The sequence below is a fragment of the Engystomops pustulosus genome, chromosome 1 (genome assembly GCF_040894005.1).
Source record: "Engystomops pustulosus chromosome 1, aEngPut4.maternal, whole genome shotgun sequence".
NCBI classification, from domain to species: Eukaryota; Metazoa; Chordata; class Amphibia; order Anura; family Leptodactylidae; genus Engystomops; species Engystomops pustulosus.
The window spans coordinates 76501606-76528631 of NC_092411.1; the positions used below are offsets into that span (position 1 = coordinate 76501606).

Genomic DNA, 27026 nt, shown 5'->3' on the forward strand with positions numbered 1-27026 from the left:
GCGGGGGGCTCAGCCCTGAGACCCCCACTGATCAGCAAGTTAGGTCCTAACTTTGCTTTGTGGGAAAACCCCTTTAACCCAGTTCTTAATTGATCTTAATAAATCCAGATAGAGTGCTCCCTGTCAATCGTGTACACAGCTAGCTATAGACTTTCTTGTGCTCCTCTATAAGGAATGCTTGAGCAATAGGTCATGGTCTGTTTTCTGCAAGAACATGTGTCTGTACAACACAATGGCAGGACTTGTCTGGTGTAGACACTTTGTATATGTAACTCAGATAGCTGTTATCAAAGAGCTCCTAGGTATCCTTATGGCACCTGTGTCCCAGCTCTACCTTGCAGGATTTGACTGGCAAGACTGACCTTGTTTTGGTTCCAAAGAGCGGGTAGCATGAGGACAAGCAAGAGGATTTAGGTCAGCTGTAATTCACATCAAACATCAGAGCAGACACAACGAATACTTAAGTAGCCCAGATCCTATTTATTATAGAAGTAGCTTTGCAGACTAAGAAGCAGCTCTTCCTTGTCGGCAGCTGTGCCTAACAATCTTCTCTAGTTGTATTTCTAATTTTAGTATTAGAAGTTGTTATCCTTTTATTTGACATTGTATTATACAAAAATGTAAATTGTGATTATACCAATAGTACTTTACAAATGTCAAGTTCCAGCATATTTCATAAAGTAGAGCATTTAGCCTTCGTGCACACGACCATTTAGTTCAGTGGGCAGTAACCCGGGCATAGCACATGGCTGTGTGGAGAAGGAAGGGGGCTTACCCCTCTCCATAGGAAGTGGAGCATAAATCGGTCCAAATAAATGACCTCCTGTATATTTAGCAGTTCAGCCTTCCGGTTCTGTCATGGTGCGGTGAGATGCTGTGTTCTCACTGAACCATGACTGGGTGTCATAGACCTCTATATGGGGGCTGTGATCTAGCCACAATTTGAGCGTCCCCAATACAGTTGTACCTAGAAGAGCTCTGGTCTCTACAGGTGTTAATGGGGAATTGAGCCCCTTAGGCTCATTTGCATAATTTAGAAAAGCTTAAAAACAAGAGCATAAGAAGCTTCAAGAAGAACAGATCCTACCAAAAGGGGATGTCCCATCTCTTAAAATTTTCTTTTACCAAAAGATATACCCTGTTTCCCCTTTTATACTCATCTACACTTGAGCAAAAAAAGTATGACTACAGTTTGCCTCATGTGCAGGTTGTGCAAGATAATCCAATAGTGGCGCACACTCATAGTTGATTCGGTCCGTTTTCAGGATGTGACACAGCTGCACTTTTTTTATTTTGTGGTGCACTTTGCTTCATGCTGTTGTGGCACGATTGTGTGGAATAGCAGTAATAAATATGGAGCCCCTGTAGGTGCACAGTTTTTTAAAGTGTCGGACCAAATGCAGCCGCAACACAAAGGTCGCTAACCCTTGATAGATACACGTGCCAACTCCAAAGACACTTTTTCTGGAGAAAACTTGAGACAAAAAACTGGTGCAGACATAATGATATATCCGGACCATTATGTTGAATTTCAACATGACTCAACATGTTAAATCACCTCTCTCCGGTCATAATAACTACATGCGGTGGAGGAGTGATACTCGTCATATTTATATCACATCATCTGGACATTACTGATACTAAAAACTGATCCCCTACTATACTCTACTGAAGCTATAATACAGTGAGATGGACTATAAGTGTGTCTTTCTTCTGACTTCATTTAGTAGATACTGATACCACACATTGATATTTGATGTGACCTCTGCATGCTAGTGTGAATGGGTTTCTAAATCCCCATTGTGAAGCCAGGCCTGACGGTTTTCATAGGGTGAAACGGTCATCCACTGGTCACACATTCTTATTGTGTGAGATTGAGTTGTTACAGCTGAATAGATTTCAGTCCCCTGGAGCAGATGCCCGGCTTAGGACGGAGGTGATGTAAGGTTACAGGTGCTGCTTATGGGTGCATGGGTAACATCAGTCTCCTGTCTGATCTGTAAATTAATTGGCTTTGTTCTTGTTACTGAGAAGAAGCTGAATGCTCTGTGCTACATATCCCATCAGCTCGGATTATCTATAATACATCATCTACGAACCTCACATGGGATTGAAGGCACAGTTTACGTCGGCATTGCTTGCATCAAAAACCCTGAGAAAACTACTAACTGGACCATATTTACTGTAGCACAGTTATTGCAGTGAGTTTCTGCCGGATAAACTGTAAAATCTCTCATGCATTTGTGATGGTAGACTATTAAAATATTTTATTAGGTTTTTTTTTGTTTGTTTTTTTTAACTGTAGCAGTTTATACAGTGTCTTGCTGAATTTTAGGAAGTACCATACTTGTAGCACGCCCATTTTTTAAAGGATATATTATAGATTTCGATGGTCGACACCACTGATTATTGTTGGAGTGACTGTCAGTTATTGTTGGACTGACTGTGATTGATATCGTTAGGGCGCGTTCACACTTGCCGTTAACGCATGCATTTTCAAACACAATACAACAGCTGAGAAGAGGAGATTTGCCTAATTACATTGCTGTCAACATTGCGTTTGTTAACACTGCATTAACACTCGCACATATTCTCTTTCTTTAGCATCTATATCAAATCTTGTAGACTTCTGTAGGTAATAATAATAATTCCTTTATTTATATAGCGTACACAGATTATGCACAGAGTTTTTGCCAAATCGTTCCCTGCCCCTATGGGGCTCACAATCTAATCAACCTACCAGTATGTTTTTGGAGTGTGGGAGGAAACCGGAGAACCCAGAGGAAAGCACGCAGACACGGAGAGAACATACAAACTCTTTGCAGATGTTGACCCTGGGACTTGAACACTGGTTTCCAGTGCTGCAAGGCTGTAATACTAACCACTAAGCCATTTGGTAGGTTTGATTCATCTAGGAAGGGATAGCATCCCACCCATTGTCTTCTATTGAAGTTCAGAGTGCCAAGCAAGTGCACATACTGAAAGTTTGACAACAGCTTGAGTGCTGAGGTTTGCTGGGAACCAGATCTATGGCCTATATCTAACACTATATCCCAGTTATTTGTGATCATGTGTTAAGTTATTGCAACACTGAAAATTTAGCAGATTACCAAGTTCATGTTATTGTTCTTTATTATTTACTAGGTCACCCCGCACCCTCTGTCACTGATGTTTCCAACATTTTAATAGGCCTTGCCAGCAGACAAGCTTTCCTGCAGCCAAGTCTGCTGACCAGACATGCCTGGTCTTCACTAGAGAAAGAGGGGACCAGATGCTGTTCATGTATATTTACCCGATGGCGTAGGATTAGTAAAACGTACCGCGGGATCTGCCAGGGAACAGCAGATTGTGGGCAGGAAACAAATAGACTAAAATATATTATAATGTTTTCAAGTTTAAGGAAATGGATCACAACATGTAAATTATGCATAAACAAGATTTTGAGATGACCACCAAGAAGAGACAATATGGGGTTGGTCTTCATGGAGAAAATGGCCAGTCTGCATTACATATGGTGGGATTTAAACCTGACACAACAAATCCGGTCAAGGATACCTAGTGGAGAAAAACTGATATAAAAGCAAGAAACAGACTCTATTTATGATAGCGTGCTGTCACACTGGTAAACACATATCACGTGACAGACATTAGACGTAGAACATTGCAACACTCGGCTCTAAAATAGATGATGATAGATAGGTGATCATATCTTTCTGTTCTTTAAATAACCCCTATCCATAAGTAACCTCGGATAAAGTCAATTTATACTGACTCTAGTCACTGCATGCTATGTAATTTTGGTTTTCAACTTGGTGGATTATAGATGCAAGAATCTTGGATTGGATACACTAAAAAGAGCTGGAAAGGTTTATATTGGACTCTTCAAGAAGTACTCCTGTAACATCACTTCCTCTAGATAGGTGGATACTGCTAGATTGGTGGTATCGGCCCAACCTCTGGTAGCCACACTGATTGTTCAAACTTAGGTCATATCCCCCTGTTCCCTCGCCAACACCAGGACCACAACTAGGAGAAGTTGAGTGGTGATCATACATGTTCACTGTTGCGCCATAAACTGCTGGAGATAGCTGAGCATTGCCCTACTCTATGCCATTGTCGTATAAATCCTATTAAAAACATGTACATTGTACTGGAGAAAGACCCAGATCCATCCGGGAGACACTGACATAGCAGAGCACATACCGGTATATTATCAGAGCAGAGATTTCATTTATGTACAAATGTATAATTCCATTTCCATAACCCATTAAAAATTTAATTCATACAATAATAGCTAAAATGCATTAGTAATATGAATCTTAGTGGCTGGATATATTCCAACATTCACAAACAGTCCACATTGGACAGTAAGTCACCCTGCAGCTTCCATATGGTTAGGGGCGACTTTTATATTCTATAAATAAATGTACAAAAGTCATATAAAGTGTATCATACCTGCGTTGAAATTACACAGATGACCTAAGACCCCAACGTCCGTTCTGGCACGCTGCCTTCGTCTGGGGTGGTGTCATTCATCGTCGCTGGTAATTTCAAACGCAGGTATGATGCACTTTAAAGGCGGTCCCCTACTTAAGAACACTCGACTTACATACGACCCATAGTTACAAACGGACCAATGGATATTGGTAATTTATTGTACTTAGTCCTAGGCTACAATAATCAGCTGTAACAGTTATCACAGGTGTCTATAATGAAGATTTAGTGTTAATATTGATTCTTATGACAACCCAACATTTTTAAAATCCAATTGTCACAGAGACCAAAAAAGTTCTGGCTGGGATTACAATGATAAAATATACAGTTCCGACTTACATACAAATTCAACTTAAGAACAAACCTACAGACCCTATCTTGTATGTAACCCGGGGACTGCCTGTATATGGCTTTTGTACATTTATTTATAGAATATGAAAGTCGCCCCTAACCTTATGGAATCTGCAGGGTGACTTACTGTCCAATGTGGTCTGTTTGTGAATGTTGGAATATATCCAGCCACTAAGATTCATATTACTAATGCACTTCAGCTATTATTGTATGAATTTAATTTTTAATAGGTTATGGAAATGGAATTATACATTTGTACATAAATGAAATCTCTGTTCCGATTATATACCGGTATGTGCTCTGCTACGTCAGTGTCACCCGGATGGTTCCGGTGTCTTTCTTCAGTACAATGTCTGTCCTTCCACTTAATTTTGGACGAGAATTAGTAAAAGTCTATTCATATTTTTGCACAATTTGTTTGAAGTCTGGCGTTTTTTGTGTAGGATTAATATGCTTTTTGCCAGTCCAATTTGGTTAATGTAAGATGTAGGAATTGTATAGATAACATATGGGATTATATATTGGTATTACTCTTTTCCATTTTAGAAGTATTACAAGTTTGTTAATATGCCATTGCCATACAGCAGAATGGACGGTGGGTAGGTGATAACATGATATTACTGGCATAAGCCTTTTATTACATCCTCTGTTCTCTGTGAAGTTACATTTAATCTTAGAAAGATTTCCATTCTAGCCTTATTACATATAGCTGCAATTTACATTAATATCTAGTAATAATTTAAAAAATATATGAAAATGCCATGAATAAAAGTAAGAATATGTTGTGTCTTGGGTCTTTATTGTGTCTCAGTAAACCAGGCAAAGGATACAGTAAATGTCCCCTCTGAGATAATTTTTGTGTTGATTTTAGGAGCTTTATGTGAGAATGTGTATATTATTCCAATATTAGGTCTAGTATATAACATTGGTGACTTGTTGCATATTTAGCAGCATTGAGAAGACGTGTGCTGTTACATGAGGTGGCGCTGGATGTCGCAGCCTTTTCTATATGAGTATGTGTGGTAAATCTTTGTGTTCTGCAGGTGCCTTGTGTATCTGTCTACCCTTCATTCATAGGGAAATGAAGGAGGGTGAAATGAGACCAAACCTTTGTCCCTATCTAAATAGAAGAGAAGCAGCCTACACGGTCCTTTCATGAGCAGATGGCCTGCAGCGGCTCCTTATCAGTAGCAGGCAGCTGGGGGAGGGGGGAGGGGCTCCCAGGCCTGTTGCCGGGCAGACTTTGTGTCACTAGTGATGGTTTCCTCTTAGAGTCATTACTTTTACGAGTAAATTAATCACATCTACGATGTATACAGCGTCGCTTTTATTGCTCCTGTTTTTTTTCACACAATTTGTAAAATAAAAGGTTTGGTGGATAATTTTTAGACTTTATTAATCAACCTGAGCGCCGCTTTCATTTTCCTGCAGCAGTTTAAAAAAAATGGAAGCTGAGCTCTGATTGGTTGCCGCAAGCAACTAGAACAGTTTTGCTCTCAGACACTTCTGATAAATCTCTCCACCGGTCGAAACGTTCTTGTGCTTTTCTAAAAAAAAATGAAGCAGATCTCTGATTTGTGCATATGAGCGATAAAGACAGTCTTCGGGTGTGGTCGCACGTTCCCTAGCGTTTAAGTAACGCAATGCTAGTGCACGGTGGCGGGGCTCGGCCCCATCACATATGCGTTTCCGGTGAAACACATGCCGCAATAGACAGGTGTCTTGTACTGTTAAATGCCAGACAACTGGTGCTGGTTACTGATCGCATGCATTTCACTGGAACGCCAAGCCCTGCTCCCATGCGCTAGCATTGCTTAGTAATAGTAACACTAGCAGAACATGTGACCGCATCCTTAATGTTAGACATGACCAAACATAAAGGGCCATGAGCTAGCCAAATAAATTGTGGCAAGCACATGGCCCAATCTGCAACCCAAAACACACTTATCCCAAGTGCCAACTCAGTAATTGAAGCAGTAACTTGTTGCTCCCTGCATTTCCCCAGGTCTCATATGTATGAGCCCCTTGAGGACAACAGTACCATTGAAAGAAGAAAAAATTTGGATTATCATTGAAGCTTCCATGGTCCCCTGAACAGGGAGATTTTACGGGCCTGCCGCAGGAGCCCCAATTATAATTTGACCGTATCCGCACCGTCTCGCTCCACCTGTCGTACCAGGCGGCCAAGGATGTGCCAATTTAAAATGGTGCTATATGTGGCACGTCATGGACTACCTGGGACTGCCAGAGGGTTCCTTGAGTCACTCAACCTGTCTAGCCACCTTTGGCATGTGTGTGTCATAGGCTTGCCAACACTTCTATGGAGGTGTACGTATAAAAAGTGATGAAGCTTAGGCTACATGCACACCATATATACCACAGTATGGCGGGCATACATCGGCGCTGGGGAGAGCGCTGCTCACCACCTGCCCCTCTCCATAGAAATACACATAGTACGCTGTATATATGTCGTCCGTATATATGTCCCCCATACGTTTGTGTGTTCATGTAGCCTTATAGTGATATTACAATAGAAGAATGTTCATATGATCGTAGATGAAGTCTATTGAAGCATACTAAAAGACAATTAACCCTTCTACTTCTGTCGCAGCAGTTTTATAGCTCTGCATAGAATATTACCACTTGTTGCCATGTGCGTGACCCATTGGCAGGAGAAAATATTAGAGTACGGGGTCCTGCAAGTGCCTCATTCATAGAGTGGTGGTTTCCCTATATCTTTTCTACATTTGTGTATGGAGTGATGTGAGTGCTTTGTTCATGCTATCTGGTTTATAGACATTGAGGATATGGTCTTGCTATAGATGTTTTAGTACCAAGACATACCTTTCCCTGCATATTCAGTGCTTTTTCCCTTGTTCTATAGACCCTTGATTAAAGAGAGACCATTCCTCTATTTTAGTTGCACATATGGAACATAGCATGTTTTCTTTATAGTGCCTGGGTCTAATAGATCCTGGTGGCTAGCCCCTTAGGCTTGTGGGTATGTTATTAACCAGGCAGCAGAATGTTAATGGTTTATGTCTTGGTCAATAAATCAAAGCAAACATTTCTCAGAATTCCCTTTGACTGCATTGTTAGGTGTTATAAAAGCTCATATGGCCATGGCTGGCAGCCTGGTTGTATATTCAGTGTGAATGCGCCATAAAAACATTGCTGTAGATTTGATGGATTTTTTTATGTGGTTGTGTAGATTAAATCACTTGTTAGAATCTGCAGTTGCAATCTGCGTTTTTTTCATATGCAGCTTTTTATACATGTGAATGTACCCTATAATACATGGAACAACATATTGGAACAACAATTGCTGGAAATCGCTGCACGGTTATTTCAGCTTGGCCAAAACATGTTAGGGTAAAAATAAAAAAAGCTAAAAACCAAAAATACTACTTACTACTTTCTAGTGCCTGATTCTGCGTAGGTATAAAATGGTGCCAGAGGTTATCTGTTATGATGATGTTATAGTATTGAAACAGGTGTAAATGTGCAGTTTTAGTTTTGCATCTAATTTGCCTTTTAGACTTAATCCTTTGTGCAATATTCATGCTGTTCAATGCTGTATTGTCTGGCATGGACATATTAAATGCCAAATATTTCCTTTCTGTAGCACCTGTGCCAGTTACAGAATAAGATCTTACCTCCTACTCATTTGCTTTTTCTTATTTTTTTTCCAGGAGGTGGCCAATTCAGTGTACCTGGTCATGGAGGTGGGTTTTACTCCTTCTTAAAATACTGCATTGTAAGAATAGTTTATTAAAAACTGTTGGAAACCAGATTAATGTGTCCATATAAGACATCTGATATATTTTTCTTTCCACTGATGTTAAAGGGAACCTGTCACCAGAGGGCTAGTTTTCCCTGGAGACAGGTTCCCATAGACACTGTAAAGTAGTATGCAGACATGTCTTATCATACCTTTCTGTTTTGTTGTTCATGAAATAAGTGTTCTTTAACTTTACCTGGCACCCTGCCAGCATCGTTCTGCAAGTCCTGGGGGAGGCTCCATTTCAAAATCTAACATGCTTCTTATTACCATATAACCGGCTAATCAATATTCAACCCACCCCCTCCTACATGTTCCCTCGGTCCATGCCTCCCCCCATGATAGCGACTCATGAGTCCCCTCCACTCGCTCTGCCTAGTTACATAGAGTAGGGATGAGACACATACACAGTGAACAGCGAGGCACAGCGAGCCGCCTCGCTGCTCAATACGCATAACAGAGGTAGAAGGCTCACCGCGCAAGCGTAAGGTTTGTTGTGTGGTGGGTCAATGTCATGGATAGAGGGATGGACACAGGGAGGATGTGGTAAGGGGGTGGATTGAATATTGATTAGCTGGTGCTGAGGGTACAAAATATGGTATTACAAAAGCGCATGTTAGATTTTGAAATAGAGCCTCCCCCAGGACTTGCTGGAAGATACTGGCAATACTGGCAGGGAGCCAGGTAAAGTTAAAGAACACTTATTTAATGAATAACAGAAGACAAAGGTATGATAATACTACTTTACAATGTCTATAGGAACCTGTCCCCAGGAAAAAATAGCCCTCTGTTGACGGCCTCTCTTTAACATACAGATCTAAAGCATTAAGGCAGCCTTGTGGTAGTTTTAAATGAATGCATGTAATGGTAGAATTCCCATGAAGATTTTTATGAAAATTGAAGTAGAAAAAAGTTTAGGTTCTTCGGTTTCATTTGCTTTACCTTCAATGATCTTCATCAAAAACTGCATAGAATGATTGTAGCTTCAGCGTTTAAGTATTGGAACCATAATGATTTTTGGGAAGCAGTGAATACAGTCATTTGATTTAATGGGGATCTGCCAAAATTATGTAATAGAAATGAGGATCTGGCTTGCTAGGTTTTAGCATTCTGGATCCCTTGTTACCTCTTGTAGATAAGCCACTACTAGGCCCAGCTTGTCTCCTACTCCCCATTGAAATAAGCATTCATGCTGTGAGTTTCTATTGTGTATGTGGATGTCAGAAATATAGGAAGGAATTGGCTTATACAGGCAGTCCCCGCGTTACCTACAAGATAGATTCTGTAGGTTTGTTCTTGAGTTGAATTTGTATGTAAGTCGGAACTATATATTTTATAATTGTAACTACAGTCCACTTTTTTTTTGGTCTCTATGACAACTGAATTTTAAAAATGTTGGATTGTCATAAGAACCTGGATTAACACTAAAGCTGAATTACAGACACATTTGATAACTGTTATAGCTGTTTATTGCAGCCTAAGGCTAAAGTACAGTAAATCGCCAACATCCAGAGGTCCGTTTGTAACTAGGGGTCGTCTGTACATCGGGTGTTCTTAAGTAGGGGACTGCCTGTATATGTTATTTGCTTGGCTGATCCTTCACTCACCTGCTAGATATATCCAACATATTTTGGGCCTTCAAGCCCCAGTCTTATTTCTAAGGCTACATTTCCACTATTGTTTGGCAGTGGGTATAGGTAACTGTGCTTGTATCACCATAGTCAACATTGCTGGCATATAATTGTATCTTTCCAGGGAATAAGTGCTGCAAGTAGCAGTAGTTGCCATTATGTGTAGATGGATTGTCCAGGTTTATGTAGTGCTGCTATTGTTAGCTATGGATAGCATTACATATTGTCCTGTGAGTATTGTTTGCACCTTCTCACAGTTTCATTTTGTTTGTTCTACTTTTCAGTATTGCAATGGTGGGGACTTGGCAGATTACCTGCACAGTAAGTATACCATTCCTTTATAGTGTGATTTCAGAACTGCTCAGGGAAGAGAATAAAAACTACATAAAGCAACAAGGATTGCATTGAAAGAATAAGGCTTTAATTTATCACAGACTTGCTGCAGCATGTTGTGTAGAGGTAATAAAAGATCATAATGCAGTAATGTGCCTACTGCAGGATTATGGCTGGTAATCGTATCCTGTGGTATTCGGTGGGCAGAAATTTTTAGCACCTTTTGTATATGTGGAAAGTTCTTTTAATAGAGTCATGCTTTAGGTGAGGTTAACCTTTTTAAGGAGCCATCTTTGGGATCTGTATATATGATGAGTCGTGTCTTGACAGTGGGTTCAACAACATGACTTATATTTAGAGGAGTAGGCATCTCACCTACATGAGCTGACAAGCTGGCATCAGGAAGCATCATAATGTGTCCCCAAATAGCCAGACTGCTAGACAGACCATAGAATAAAAATAAATCTTTGCCAAATTTTTTGCTGTCGTGGGAACAAGGATTATCAATAAAACTTTATTACAGACACCTTACAGCTGATCATTGCAGCCTGGGACTAATGTAAAGCATCCAGAGAGCTTCACCAGGGGTCACAGAAGGCAGAGAGGTCCATCTGTAACTAGGGGTCGTCTGTCGTCCTTAAGTTGGGGACCGCCCGTTATATTTAAAGAGAACCTGTCTGGCAAATTAACCTCCCAAAACTAAATATATTTTTATAAACTGCCAAAAGAAAGCATTGCCCCTATCCCTTCATTGTCCAACTACAGGCCTGTAAAATTAAGGCTGAGTTCACACGTCGCGTTTTTTTTTTGCGTTAACGCATGTGTTTTCAAACAACTGAAAAGAGGATATTTGTCTAATTACATTGCTGTCAACCTTGCTTTTACAAAACTTGTGCATTAATGCAATGTTAATGCATGTGTTAACATAACAAATCCATCCATTAAAGCAATGTTCATGCTTGCTTTTTGTAAACACAGTGTGGACATCAATGTAATTAGGCAAATTTCCTCATCTCAGCTTATGTGATGCGTTTGAAAATGCATACGCTAATGAAACGTGAGAATGCAGTCTAACTAATTAGGTCCTAATGTGTTAATGACCTGAGATGGGTCCAATGAATCATTATCATATTCAGAAGTCCAGCTTATTCATGAGTGTGATGCACAGCCGCACCCTCAGTGCTTGACTGACAGCCTGTATAATGATGTGACACTCCTGGTGCTGGCTCCTCTATGTGCTTCCTGGTGCTGGCGCCCTCTGTAGCCTGTGTGTATGAGATACTCCTATACACATGACTAACAGCCTGTATAATGATGTGATACTCCTGGTGCTGGTGCCCCCTGCAGCCTGTTTGTGTATGAGATACTCCTATACACAAGACTGACAGCCTGTATAATGATGTGACACTCCTGGTGCAGGCTGCCTCTATGTGCTTCCTGATTCTATTCGCCATGCCCCTGCATCCTGTGTATATATGAGATACTCCTATACAAATGACTGGCACCCTGTATAATGATACACTCCTGGTGCTGGCGCCCCCTGCAGCCTGTGTGTGTATGAGATACTCCTATACACAAGACTGACAGCCTGTATAATGATGTGACACTCCTGGTGCTGGCTCCTCTATGTGCTTCCTGGTACTGGCGCCCTCTGTAGCCTGTGTGTATGAGATACTCCTATACACATGACTAACAGCCTGTATAATGATGTGATACTCCTGGTGCTGGTGCCCCCTGCAGCCTGTTTGTGTATGAGATACTCCTATACACAAGACTGACAGCCTGTATAATGATGTGACACTCCTGGTGCAGGCTGCCTCTATGTGCTTCCTGATTCTCTTCGCCATGCCCCTGCATCCTGTGTATATATGAGATACTCCTATACAAATGACTGGCACCCTGTATAATGATACACTCCTGGTGCTGGCGCCCCCTGCAGCCTGTGTGTGTATGAGATACTCCTATACAAATGACTGGCACCCTGTATAATGATACACTCCTGGTGCTGGCTCCTCTATGTACTTTCCGGTTGCTGGTGCCCTCAGCAGCCTGTGTGTGTGAGATACTCCTTTAGCAGTTGTAACAGCCCGACATGATTTTACTCCTATACACTACTTGTGTAGCTGATGTCTACATCAGTAACAGATAAAGCACAAGCTCTAACAATACTTTACTATACATTACACACAGACATGAGCAGGGGGAGGAGAGGGGAGGGGGAACAGAGGTGACATCACTGCCTCTAACCATGTGACCAGCCTCATTTACATATTAAAGAAAATATGATTTTACAATGATTAATGTATGAATTGACTAGATAAAGGCTGGGATGGGATCATTGAGAGCTGCTCCAACAGGTAGAGGTGACAGGACAAGTGACGCAGACCTGATGACAAGTGTCCTTTAATCCTTAAAACTGCCAAATATAGACTCACCATAAGAATAACTAAGAGACTTTTTGGATTGATATATGTCATTATCTGTGCCATCATAAAATCCTCTTATTTGGATGTTTTATTAACATCAGTCTTGATTGCTTATGTACAAAAGTATAGACATGTGTTTTACATAGCCGAACATAGTTGGACAATATTGAATGGCCTCTATGGAACACATAATAAAAAATAAATTGGAAAAAATTAAATATACAATTGTTACTGTACCATTTTCCCTCAGTAAGTAACACATATAAATTTTCTAAAATAGACCTATGTCTCTCAAAAGATGTAATCATTTAACATCTCTGGGAATGTTTTGCTCTCTTCCATTTGCGGGCTACAAAACTTGGCACAGTGTGATTTTCCATGTTGGACAGACATGTTAATAAGTCAGGATGGTAGGATGTTACACCAGACTGACCTGGTCAGGCAGCATGTGCTTACTCTGTGAAACAGATCTCATGCCAGAGAGATGGGAGGAAAAACGCCTAAACAAACAGTCCCATTCCTGGGAGAATCATTGGGTCACAGCGTCAGCCCACAGAAATAAACAAAGGGATATAGTTACTTCCAAGCACTGCTGGCAAAGCGTTGTCCTGGGAGCGGATAAACTGCTTATTATCAGGTACCGCAGAGAGCTATGATGAGTACTTGGCTTATAAATCCCCAGAGGCCTATCCAACTAAATGCATACATTACTAGGATTTAACCATGCCAGTAATATAAGGGGAGGAAGACTGCAGACAATGCCTACTAAATCTAAGCTGAGTGCCATAAAATAGAAATATTATACTATTATAGATAGTTTAGAAATATTATAGTCTTGTAGACCACTTAAATTTTGATCTTGGGTTTTATTTTCCTCTCCATATGATCAGTAGGATATGTTGATAACAGCTGGGTCCTGTATTTTTTTTCTTTCATGTTCTGGAAAATAAACCTGGACAGGCCACCTAGGAGCACTATGGGAATACTACTTACTCTACTCACACTCCGCGATTGACCATCTTACACACACTGATACAGGGAGAGCTATTGGGACTTCTAGGAGCGCCATGAGAGTCCTGCTCACTCACACTCAGTGATTGACCATGTCTATATACATATACTGATACAGGGAGATCTGGTTGGACTCCTAGGAGCACTATGAGAGTCCTACTTACTCAAAGAGCCCTTTCACTAGCCTCGGTGAAAGAGAACCTTATCAGCCCAATAGGCTGCCACCAGGACTCATTTAATAAAAGCCGTATCTTGAATAATATACGGTCCGTAATGGGATTATTTAGGTAGAGGAACCCACCTAGTATCATGTATTTAGCCGAGACACGGACGTGGGTATTCTTGAAACGAGATAAAAGAGCAACGCAAGTTAAATGTTATATTTGGTTCCCTTAAGGACACACTAGACAAACCGTACACACTATATATATAATTTTTACACATAATATCATTTTTGGCACAGGTTGTTTACTCCCAGTTTACCAAAGGGTGATGCCACACGTAAGTGTTTTGATTCAGTTTTGTAACGGAATCAAAGCGCACTGGTGCGGCCCGCGGCAAACGCATGCGGTCGGCAATCAGTGCCCGGTGTCTCACATTTACACTATGCATATGCGATCGGCCGCGAGCCGCCACAGTGCGTTTTGATTCCGTTACAAAACTGATTCAAATCGGTAACATGTGAAATCCCCCTTAGGGTACATTCACGCAGCGGTATACCGCCGTGTGCTGGAGAGGAGGAGGAGGCGGCCCCACCTCCCTCCATAGAGAATAGCGGCGCACGGCCGCACACATGCCAAAAGATAGAGCATGCTCTATCTTTTTGCGGTGTGCGGGCCGGATCGGTGCCACACATGTGTGGCACCGCATCTGCGCCGCGCCGCTATTGCCGTCTATGGGGACGTACATGCGGCCGCAAATTTGCGGCCGCATGTACGTCCCCGCAGACGGCCATGTGAATGTGCCCTTAAAGTGATGAGAGGGGTAAGAAAGTTGCAGTTCCTGGCCAGAAAACTGTTATGCTAGACATGATATGAAATACCCTTTCTGGAATTCCCTTTTTTATGTTAAATTCAATTAAGGATGTCCCATATTAGGGGAAAATAATCCTAACTCTAAATGTAGAAATAATTCTAAATATCAAAATGATATAAAAAATGATAGTATATTGGTAGGTAGTATATAGAACAGCTGTTGACTACAGATTGTAAGGAAATGCTTGACATTATGTAGAACATAATATAAGAACCCCTTTACATAATTAATAAAAAGTTTCCCATTATTAATTTATGTTGTCTTCCCCTTAGGCCTATATTTACTTGTATACTTTCCCACGCTTGCTGGGAATTTAACCTTTCATTTCCGGTGTTGCTCTCAGCACTGTTACAACACAGACTGTATTTTCATAAGCGCAGCCTTTAGATGACTGTATTGGCAAGACGCTGAGCTTTTTTGAAGCTACTGACGGCTCAGTAGAACTGGAAGGGCAAGTGAGCAGCAGGAGCGAGCCCAGTCGTGTTTGAAGTGTTTGTATATTTTGCATGGAAAAGTCTTTATTTTATCTCAGGTTGGTTTGTGTCCTGTGTGTTGTGCCTGTGTGTGCACATTGAACAGCATGTGTCTATACACACTTGGGAAAGGACACTGATGTTTATTTTTTCATACAGCTGTAAAGAATAAAAGTAATTTAAAATTTCCTTAAAAGTTTATATGGAGAAGTTTAAAACAAGCATGGCCCACGTCTGAGCAGCTTATAAGGTCATCTATCATGTAAATGTTATTACCAAGAAGAAGAATGTTTGATTATTTTTTACATAATGAAAATATTAATTTATTTCTAAGAAAGTACCAGGAGTTTTTATTTAAAGGTAAAAGGGTCTATACAGAGCTGTCAGAATGTGCCAGAGGGCCCATTTTCTTCCTCCTTCCATGAAAATAGGCCGGCATGCAGAACAAAGCCCAAGGGGATTCTAGGGCAAGAGTAAGACGAAAAAAGATGGGGTACCAAGAATAAGACAAAAAAAGGGTGCTTACTGTGATCAGTTCCCTGTTACTGCAGGTCCGCACTCCTGGCTGGGCTGGAAGAGTGACCTCAGCCAGACCCTGGTGATGTGAACAGTATAGCAAAGTAAAAATAGTAATACAGAGTGCAAAGTTAACAGGTAATAACCTGTTTTTAATAAAAGTGGTTAGCTCCTGGTGGTAAGGAGATGAGGACCTGTGTGACTTATTATATATCCACTCCACCTTAATGTTTAAAGGGCGTTTCTACTTTATTTCTATTGGTGTCCCATCCAACAAGAGAGGTCATCTTTGATAGATCGATATGGGGCTGACACTAGAGACCACCACCATCGGCTTTGTCCAGAACAGCAGAAACAACACCGAGGCTGTAGCCGGAGGAACAGCTGCGCTCCTTTTGTAGAGGTTGCCCTCTGTAACTGCAACTGAATGGGAGCTGAACAGCTGTAACCCTTTAACGAGCATATAGCTTGTTTATCCAACTCTGTATGGGGTCCAAAGGCCATTGAAACTGAGTCTCCAATAAGGAACCTGTTTTAAAACAATGACACCTTTGGAATAGCACAAATAACCAGCCTGTAAAGGACAGGTGAACATAGGGAAACAATACTATGCATCATAGTCATTAAAAATGAGCCATTGGGGCACATTTACTAAGGGTGCGCGGACCGCATTTCGGCGAGTTTCCCGACTTTTTTCGTTTAGCGACGCATTTAACTGGGGCCATGGCCGCCGGACAACCGACTGATACGGACTAAGCGCTGGGTTTAACATTCAAAATTGTGTCGCAAGCCATGCACTTACATACACCAGGAAGAAGATGGTGAACTCTTGCGGACCTGAGCGGGGAAGCGACACGTGCAGGAAATTGGACGCACAATCTTAGTGAATCGTGACCGCTCCGAATCCTCGACGGACAACGCACCTCGGTGATCGGGACGGGTAAAGTAAATTTGCCCCATAGTGTCCATGGCTAGTACACTAGTTAATTTGAAGGAAACATTTATAGCCAATATAGGCATAATATTTAAATTACTGTAAAAAAATCCTTAGTGATCTATGATAATATGTGACATAAACTCTTCTCACCTTATCGTGCAGCCATGCGGACCCTGAGCGAGGACACCATCCGACTATTTCTCCAGCAGATTGCTGGAGCCATGAAGATGTTGCACAGTAAAGGCATTATTCATCGTGATCTCAAACCTCAGAACATTCTCCTGTCCTGCACAGGTGGCCGCAGGTCCAACCCCAACAATATCCGCATAAAGATTGGTAAGATTTTCTTATATAGGTGCTACCTTTATGTGTTGCCATGAAAATCAATATGCATGAAATTATACACAGTACAGTGAAATAAGGCTCCCTCGTATTCCAGACACAACTACCTTACCGTGTTATTATCATGATAATGTATATTTAGTCCATGATGATATAGCCAGTTTCCATTAGCTTAGTTTCCCTAGTCACTGTAGACCTTCTAAGGTCTCCTTTTTATTATTAATAGTAACAGTATAGCATATATCACAAGCTGTGTAGGTGCCTCATTCCACTTATCCTGGCTTTGTTTCAACTCCCTTTCCTGGCGCCTTCTATACAAGTATTTTATCCAGTTATTTATAGTTCCTGCACTGTTGTCTTTTGCTTGTTACTCATTTAGTGATTGTTTTAAGTCTCCTTGCAAGTTTCCCCACCCATATCTTTTACAGTCTCCTTTGTGTTGTTTTTTTCGGACTTGTCTTTTGAGGCTAATTTCTTGAGGCTAACTTCTACTTTGAGACCTTTGTTTCTTCTATTTCTTCATGAACATTAACCCACATGGTGTTAAATATGTTGCACAGTTTAGACTAAAGACAATTCTTACATCTAAGAATGTGGATGGAGGCAGCTACTGGCCCTCAAACTACAGCCCCTTGTGTCATCAGTGGGTGAGCTGTGCTCAGGTGCCAATGACCATAGAAGAGGACTGCCTGGGCAGGGAGGGCAGGAAAAAGACCTGGGCAGGAAGCTCACCCACAGCACAGCAGCTCACCCACCAGCCATGTGTGTGAGCCCATAGAAAAACATGGGGACGTGTTCTAGCTGAAGAAACAAAGACTAGCACACATCCAAAAACAACATTGACGTTGTAGTGGGTTCATACAGGCACGTGGAGGCCACACACAATACTGAGCCTCATTTTGTCTTGCTTTACGGACATTACATCAAAGTTGGATCAATCTGTAGTGTGTTTTTCAATTTTAATTTTGTGGGTGACTTCAAATCCAGGTCTCCACTAGTTAATAAATTTGATATCCACTGATTATTTTTTTAGTGATTTTGTTGTCAACACATTCAACTTTGTATAGAACAAAGTATTCATTAAGAGTATTTCAAAGTTCTAGGATGTGTCAATTCATTGTTCCCTTTATTTTTTGAGCGGTGTACTTCATTGTTAACACCTTGTCAATTTATTCATAAATATCATATGAACTTGTTTATTTCATGCGGAATACAATAATTTATAAAGCAGGCATGCCATGCCTTTAGGGGCGTAACGAAAAGAGAGGCAGGGCCCCATAGGAGACTTCTGAATAGGGCCCCCTTCCCCTTAAAAAATATACATATTTGTATACTCACATGTTTTTTGCAATCACACACATTTATATACATGTATAGTTCTTCACTCATACACACACTATACTCATTTATGCACTGATATATATTTATACATTTACTGTTATAGATACAGTATATATACTTCTAATACACACTTGCTATATATACACAATACACACACATTTATAGTTTATATACATCTTATTATTATGCATACTGTGTATACGCATATATACATTTATATACACACCATATATACACACATACGTACAGTACCCTGTGCTACACAATATGTATATAATTGGCGCATCCTCCAATCCTTAGTGTGGTAGGTCGGGTGACCGGGCCTTTCTGACATTGCGGGCCCCATAGCAGCTGCTACCGCTGTAGTTACGCCCCTGCTTGTTTAGTACGCTTTCTTTTAATACTACATGGTGATATGTGTGTAACCATCCTGATTTACCTTATTCACAGCTGATTTTGGATTTGCAAGGTATCTACAGAACAACATGATGGCAGCAACTTTGTGTGGCTCCCCAATGTACATGGTAATGAACATCTCTTGCTATTTTAGACATGTCATTATAAATATAATGAATGTTTCTGCTTTGTCTAAACTGTTACTGTGATGCTGAACAAGATAAAGGGGGACATGGGGTCTGCAGAGTGGATAAAAAAAAGTAGATTGGCTCTCTAAATGCTAGGCTGGGTTCACATCAGGTTATTTGTATATGCTGAGCATATACAGCGGGGAAAGCAGCCGATGTATACACTTGGGGTATACGTTGACAAATAGTGTCAGATGGAGACATGTTAGTTGCCTGTGTCTGGCCACTAAATATTCTGTCCGTCAAAAAATTCAGGATGGAAAGACATAGCAAGCTATGTCTTTTCATCCTGCAGCCTCCGCCTGAGCGATGTATGTGCTCAGCGGAGGTAATGGACGGCTATGGAGAGCGGATGCAGTGTATTGCGTCTCTCCCCACAGCCCCACTTAGCGATTACAACGCTCAGCAGGTTGGAGGACAGTGACATCACTTGGGGAACACCTTGCTCATCAACAGCAGCCAAACGCCGGTTGCTGCTGATGTACACTCCACCCCCTCCTCCCCCAAATCTATAGGGGTGGGGAGGTCCCGGTTTTCTATGCCATACATTGTAAGGACACACTGGAATCCTCATGACAGGCACTTACAGCGTATGCACAAAAACGAGCTGTGAACCCAGCCTAAGGCTACATTCACACTAACGTATGGAGGACGTATATACGGCCGACGTATATACGGCCGATATACGTCCTCCATAGACGGCAATGGGCATGTCCTATCTTTACCCGTAGTACGGCGCCGTGCGCCATTACTTCCTATAGAGAGGGGCGGGGGTGAGCTGCGCTCACCTCCTCCTCCTCTCCCCGTGCACTGCCGTTGCCCGCTACGGTACGGCAGTGTGAATATAGCCTGAGTTGTAAATGATGTGCTCTAAATATTATACGGTGAGGAGTGGGAACCCTTTGTCACATAGGCCCCATAACAAAGCAGAATAACATGCTGTATGGCTTTGCTATGTCCTAACTGCATTACTTTACACATTTAAAACAATTGAAATAGATTTAATGAGAGGTCTTTGTGTTTTTCCCTTAACCATTGAGAACAGCTTGTAAATATTCACAGTTATTTACAAGCTGTCTGTCTATACGGCCCTTGTAAGGGCTGTCAGCAAGCATGAAGGTACAAGGAGGCAGAATAGTAACGTAGGTAAATGCTTGCCATTCATGTATCTTGCACTTCCAGCTGAATATACCATAAGAACAGTTTCACATAATCGATTTTGATTGGACAAATATTCTGTGTGTTCTGGAACAACCAGCCCGGACCCTGAGCCATGTAAATGAACCAACATGCTGCGTTCAGTTCCTCTGTGTTCGGGCCAGTCATTCTGGCTAGCCCATGCAAGCTGGCCTTAGACTATCCGTAGAGATGGCCGCTTCTCCAGCCAGAAGCAATTCCTCTAAATGGTCTGTGGGTTTCACTGACATTTATCTAATATGTATGACCTGCTTAGTTGTAGTACTGTTAGAGATGTGTATTTTTATTTACCGTAGTGTTGTTATTTTGTTCTCTCCATGAGACTATTTCTACACTTTGAGGAAGAATTTTAATGTGGCATATTACATTATCGGCTCACGACTGCTTTGGTTGAGGGTTTTTAGCCATATCTGCCAGTGAGCTTGTGCCTACGGACTGCTTGCTGTGCACTAGACAGCTGGCAAGCATCCAGAATTGATAGTATTGGATATATCCTGGCAGCACTCATTGTCAGTCGGGAGCTGCTTAGCCTCCTGAGCTGGACTGTAGGGCAGACAGGTCGATGTTTTTTATGCAAAATGATTTACTGCCCTTGACTAAACATCTACACATGCAGAATATGAATCCTAAACAGATCTCTTACAAATACCGTAGGTCTGCTGGGTAGCGGGGGTGCAGTTCCCCCTCCTCCACTTTACTCTCATAATTCTCAACACATATTTGTCCATTAGTTAGCTATACACATAGAATAGAGGTTATGTTACATGTATATTATGTATATTTTGTAGGTTTTATGCACATGGTCAAAGCTAATAGGGTTGAACAGGATAAGTAAAATATAGCTGCTTGTCGTCCCAAAATAGTTTCCTCACTGCCATCTGCCAGACAGAAGCTGTTGACAGGCGGGCAAATGTTTTTGGAAGAAAGCTGCCATGTTTTACCTTTATAATTTTAATAACACTCAAGTGCATAGTCTTCTAGTAGTATCAGTCATTACACAATAACTTTTTGTGTGTGTTTTGCCAGGCACCTGAGGTTATTATGTCCCAGCACTATGATGCCAAAGCTGATCTGTGGAGCATTGGCACTATCATCTACCAGTGCCTGACTGGCAAAGCTCCATTCCAGGTATGTCTCTCCCTCTGTCCTACTGACTGTGAAATGACTTGGTCTGACATTTTACATTGATTGTCTTCTTCGTACAATACAGTATTGCTGTAATAGGGAAAGGGAGACTATATGTAGCTGTAACATTACGACCTTTAAAGCTGTTACCCTTTTGTTAACCCTGATCAAATGAGCTCAGAGCTTCATCAGGCTCATAGACGGGGAAACAAAAGCCTCATATGTCAGCGCCTTTTGGTAGTTTACATCTCTGAGAGAAATTGACACCTGTCTATGTAATAAGAACCAGACTAGAGTCTAGAATATGAACCTTTCTGAGGTGAAGACAAGCTCCATGAAATGGCCCACAAGATACATAGATAAATGGTGGCTTTGTGGCACACTGAGGCATTGCCCAGGGCAGTAAGTATTAGACATTGCTCCTCTGCCCTTCATCCAGTCCACATTGACATTGTCATTACATGAAGCTTATTTCTGTCCTGAACTATAACATTTGTACTATACAATTGATCACTCTGTATGCACAGCATGCTGGGATACCTTGAAAATGAAGTTTATAAGGTCACTGTATAGGCTGTTTATTATACAGTATTGATAAAGTTTGTTGTCATAAATTGACATTGAATTGTGTGAACGCTATCCTTCTTTTTACTATTGATCAATCTACCGGTTAGGCTACATTCACACCACCACTAGTGGTGTCCATAAGTCTTCCATTATGGAATGGAATATCGTACACCTTAGGACCCAGTTCACACCTGCTTTTATACTTCTACTATTGACTTCCATCACATAAATGATAATAACAGATGCACAATGCTATGTATAGAGCCATAGCAAGGCTTGGAGCTAGCATGTGCCAAAAATTGTTGGTTGATCATAAAGATGCATGTCATGTTTGGAGGAGCTAATGTGCCTTAAATGGATGGCCAGTTTACCTCATGTTTTTGTAAATGTTCTGCACCAGTAAAGGCCCTTGTTCAGACATTTATTTTACCTCATCAGCGGCCATTCCTGTCCATAAGATGGCCACAGAAGGAGGATCATGTGATCGCTTACTCTCCATGACCAATTGCCATTCCAGGACCTTAACCCCTTAACGTTCTGCGCCGTAGCTCTACAGCGCAGAGGTATAAGGAGTGTATGAAGAGGGCTCACGGGCTGAGTCCTCTTCATACAAAGGTGGGGGTTTTTGCATTTTGCAAATAAATTTGGTGGGGGTTTTTGCATTTTGCAAATAAATTTGCTAATAAATTTGCATTTTGCAAATAAATTTTTGAAAATGTATTAAAACACAATAAAACCTATATAAATTTGGTATCACCGCGATCGCACTGAACCAAAGAATAAAGCTGAGGTGTTATTTTGAGCGGACAGTCAAAGTCGAAAAAACTGAGCCCACAAGAACGTGACGCACGTGCAGTTTTTTTTTTCAATTTTTCCACATTTGGAATTTTTTTTCAGCTTCGCAGTACACGGCATGATAAAATAAATAACATTACGGGAAAGTAAAATTTGTTACGCACAAAATAAGCCCTCACACAGGTCTGTACACGTAAAAATGAAAAAGTTATGGATTTTTGAAGTTGGAGAGCGAGAAATGAGCGGAAAAACCCTGCGTCCTTAAGGGGTTAAGCTGGAAGGAAAATTGAACAGGAATGACAGCTGATTAGGTAAAAGATATTTCTGAACCAGGAGGTTTTACTGTACATTTTAAGACAGTGGTGCAGGACTTTTAATAGATGTATATTGGTGAATTACCTTATACCCCGCCCCCACACTTACATAATAAGAAACGTGAAGGAAAGTGGCCAACCCCTTTAAGAGACTAGAAATGTCTCTGCAGTGTATACATTTCACTTATGTGTGTGAGATTATGGCTGCCTAAGGAAAGATTGTACTGTGTGGACGGGAAACAAAATGATTTTCCATTTTTGTGTGTGTATGAAAGATACATCTGGTGGTGGCCATTGCATCACTGTGAAATGTTTAATGTGTATACATACTTCTATTTACTTGTTTTAATTATTAATTCATCTATAATGTGTCAGAAGGCTGTCTCCAGCTATAACCTGAGCCCCAGACATAAAGCAGAAGACTTTGAGACATGTCTGTACCTGATTAATCCTTGTTCTTTCAGTCCTGCTATATAATATTCTGCTACAAACACAGTTTATAGCTAGAACTTGGGAGTCAAAAGAATATTTTAGTTTTCTTCTTCTGTTGGGGTTCTACAGTTTCCATTAAATCAGTCACATGATGTATGTCAATATTTATTGACAAAGGGCACAAATGAAGAGATAGCTCCCTAGATACTTTTCTATACATATTGTGATTTATAGTGTTTTATATATGGATTTTTAAAGATAATAGCTTGACTGCACAAGACTGTGCACTGGGGCTTGCCAGATTTTATGGACAAACCACAGCACCAAGGACAGAACACAGAACATGATATTAACATGTGATGCAAGGATGCCTCGCTTCCCTGCAAAAAAGAGCAGCACTGGCACTGCTGCAGAGAAGAAGGGACTCTGTGCACCATATATAACTATGATGTGCAGAGTCCAGTCCCTGGAAATTAGCTCAGTCCATAATACCGGCAAGGTTCATTTTTCAAAGACCGACCACAGTTGCATAAAGCCGGCAGGTAAAGTTTAGCCATCTCAAAAATAAACATCACTGGACATGGACAAACATTGTTCAAAGCCCAGACTTCTGCTCGGATCGGCTAGTCCAACCAATATTTGCTTTCGGGGGAAGTTTGAGGGGTTTTCATATACATCTGACTACTTGTCTTGTTTAACAATATCAAATGTCTATCACCCATTTTACAGTGGGTCAAATAAGTTGATTTCCAACATGCTGCAGCTCCTTATCTCCTGCCCCCTATTAATATAGTATCCTGCCCCCTATTAATATAGTAATCATGCCTACTTAAGAGGGTCATACATATACACCAGACAGTAAAATCCTGAATGCAAGTATTTGTTTGCTTCAGCGGAGCATGTATGTATTGTCCTTACAGAGAGGAGAAATGGCTACTGACAGGCTCCTCTGGTGGCTTAATTTTTTTCTATCGGTGGAAAAAAGGATTTGATATTGAAATTCAGCATATTTGTTTCTCCTTTATTTCAACATCATTATGTGACACCTTCTGGGTGATTCTGTGGTTCATGGGGGGAGTCTAGTGAGATTGGTCTTAGTCCAGTGTGCTATCTTGTAGCTAGATCTGTTTAAGCGGCATGTCTGGCAACTCATCTTTATGTCTTCAAGGTGGTATGTACCCAAGTAATGTAAGGAGCTGCACTGCCTGGGTACTTGGATATACAAGCAAGAGCTGTGTAAAAATACCATTTGTCCATGTTGTAGAAGTCCCATGAGGTCCATGTGACAATTGATTTATGTTGACACATTTATAGACCATTAACTGACAGTGATCATCTTATATAAGGTCTGTAAACCAACCAAAATTAGGGGAAAACATTATTCATATCAAATTAGGGAACCCAAAGTACATGCAGGGTTAAAAATGCACCCTGGGGTCCTGGACTGTGGGCAGGAGCGTGGGGACATAGCCATTAGTCAGTATTAATAAAACATTGGGGTCATACTATATTCATGATGTGACCTCTATGGGTGCTTATGTGTGGGGGATATAAATGATTATTCCTATCATAGTATATATTATGTCATTTAATTGTCAGCACTCTTATCACTGATACTTTTACACTATTTATCCCCCGTGTACGGTTTTTACAGGGGGTGTTTTTGAATATATGTAAATATATATTGGCAATAAATATTTTTTATTATAGAGTTATAACTACTGTGGTTGTTCTATTTGTTACTGTTTGAGGGGCCCTATGTTTTTGCCCCCTGTTTGAGAAGAGTATTTATTATATAAGGGCCTCATGCAAGAACAATAGCCCCATTGGTGTCTATAGTAAATGTATATCAGTGCGGACCTTGACGATCAGAACTTGTGCTCTGTTCTGTAGGACAGCTCCGGTACAGACAGACAGTTTTATAAATATGGCTCTAGTGACCTCTCTAGTTCTCTGAAATCATTGCATCAGGAGGTTCAATGTAACATGTATATTCTACTTGTAGATACAAGGAATGCTAGTCATCCTAGACAGCTCACATTCATCACCTGTCCTGTTTTTTGGCTGTAGGAATACATGATGCAACCTTGTCAGAGTATTGCCATTATAACTTGTGTAGATAATTGACAAATATTAGATGTGATGCCATGATTCACCTCCATTTCTCAATGATTTCCTGGAATAGATGCAAAGTCTACTTCATAAAATAAAGTGGGAGCTCTTCAGGACATAAAAACAACAGTTATCCTTCAACCCATAACTTGGCTCCTGCATCCAGCACAATGCTCAGATCATTATTTATGGAACAGCATGCTTGGTGTATTCTAGGAACTCTTATCAAGAACCCTGTGTGACTATAAGTATGCGTTCAGTTACAAGTACCAAATTTATAGGGTTTTTGCATTAAAAAATCCCAAAACTAGACCCTCAGGGTGGGTTCCCATGTGGCTTTTTAATGCGTCAAAACAAGTGCGGTGAAATGCATGCGTCTGAACGCATGCGTTTTTAAGTCTTACAATGCGTTTGGCTCCTCATGGAAGCGTTTTTCTTCATTGCTGTACGTGGAAGCAGATGTGTAAACATTGTCACAGCTATTTACACTTACAGCAATGAAGAAAAATCTTCCAGAGTAGCCATACAGAGTAACATTTAAAAACGCACGTGTTTCGACGCTTCCAAAACTCCACGTGTGAACCCACCCTCAGGCTTCCATTTGGTTGTCAAAGTATGGTGCTACCTGTGCAGCATGTGGTCAGACATGTATACAGAAATGATATATTTGTGCTGAATGAGTTCTCAGTACTTTTTCTTCTGAAATGCATCATGGAGAAACCGCATCCAAATCTGCATCCAAATGTAAAAAGTATTGTTAAAAACAACTCCTACAAATCTACCATAAACAAAACTGAGCCTGGATTCGGCAGGAAGGCTGTATCCATCTCTTTCCCATTAGCCTGCCATAGACCCCACTCTGTATATAGGCTTTTTTAGCCTATACACTAAGCTACTATAGCAGAAGGAATTTGAAACCTTGTCCTGGGCCCCACGTGTTTCCTGAAATGCAGTTCATAAGCAAAACTTGGCCGCCTCTCTTTTCAGTATTAACTCCTTCAAACCCACATGGAAACGTAATTCTTGTTTACGTCTCTAGTGTCCAAGGCAGTTTACTTTCTAGGAATCCTGTTGAACAAGTAGTAGATCTTTGTGCTGTCGTGGTATAGCTGTGTCTGTATGTACATTTTCCAGGGGCAAAGTTGTAATTCTGGAGTCTTTCAGCTATTACAAAAGATATGCTTCTTGTGCTTGCCAGTTTTTATGATATGACTGTTTAGGGGAACAGC

General features: G+C 40.9%; 1 protein-coding gene across 1 annotated transcript in view; it reads left to right on the top strand.

Moving 5' to 3' along the window:
- ULK1 (unc-51 like autophagy activating kinase 1) overlaps window positions 1–27026 on the top strand; it is a 67310-nt gene that overhangs the window by 15872 nt on the left and 24412 nt on the right. The window contains exons 4-8 of the mRNA XM_072144419.1: window positions 8538–8570; window positions 10542–10578; window positions 17151–17324; window positions 19122–19195; window positions 21479–21580. Coding sequence (XP_072000520.1) covers window positions 8538–8570; window positions 10542–10578; window positions 17151–17324; window positions 19122–19195; window positions 21479–21580 — 420 coding nt within the window. The remainder of the gene's footprint in view (window positions 1–8537; window positions 8571–10541; window positions 10579–17150; window positions 17325–19121; window positions 19196–21478; window positions 21581–27026) is intronic.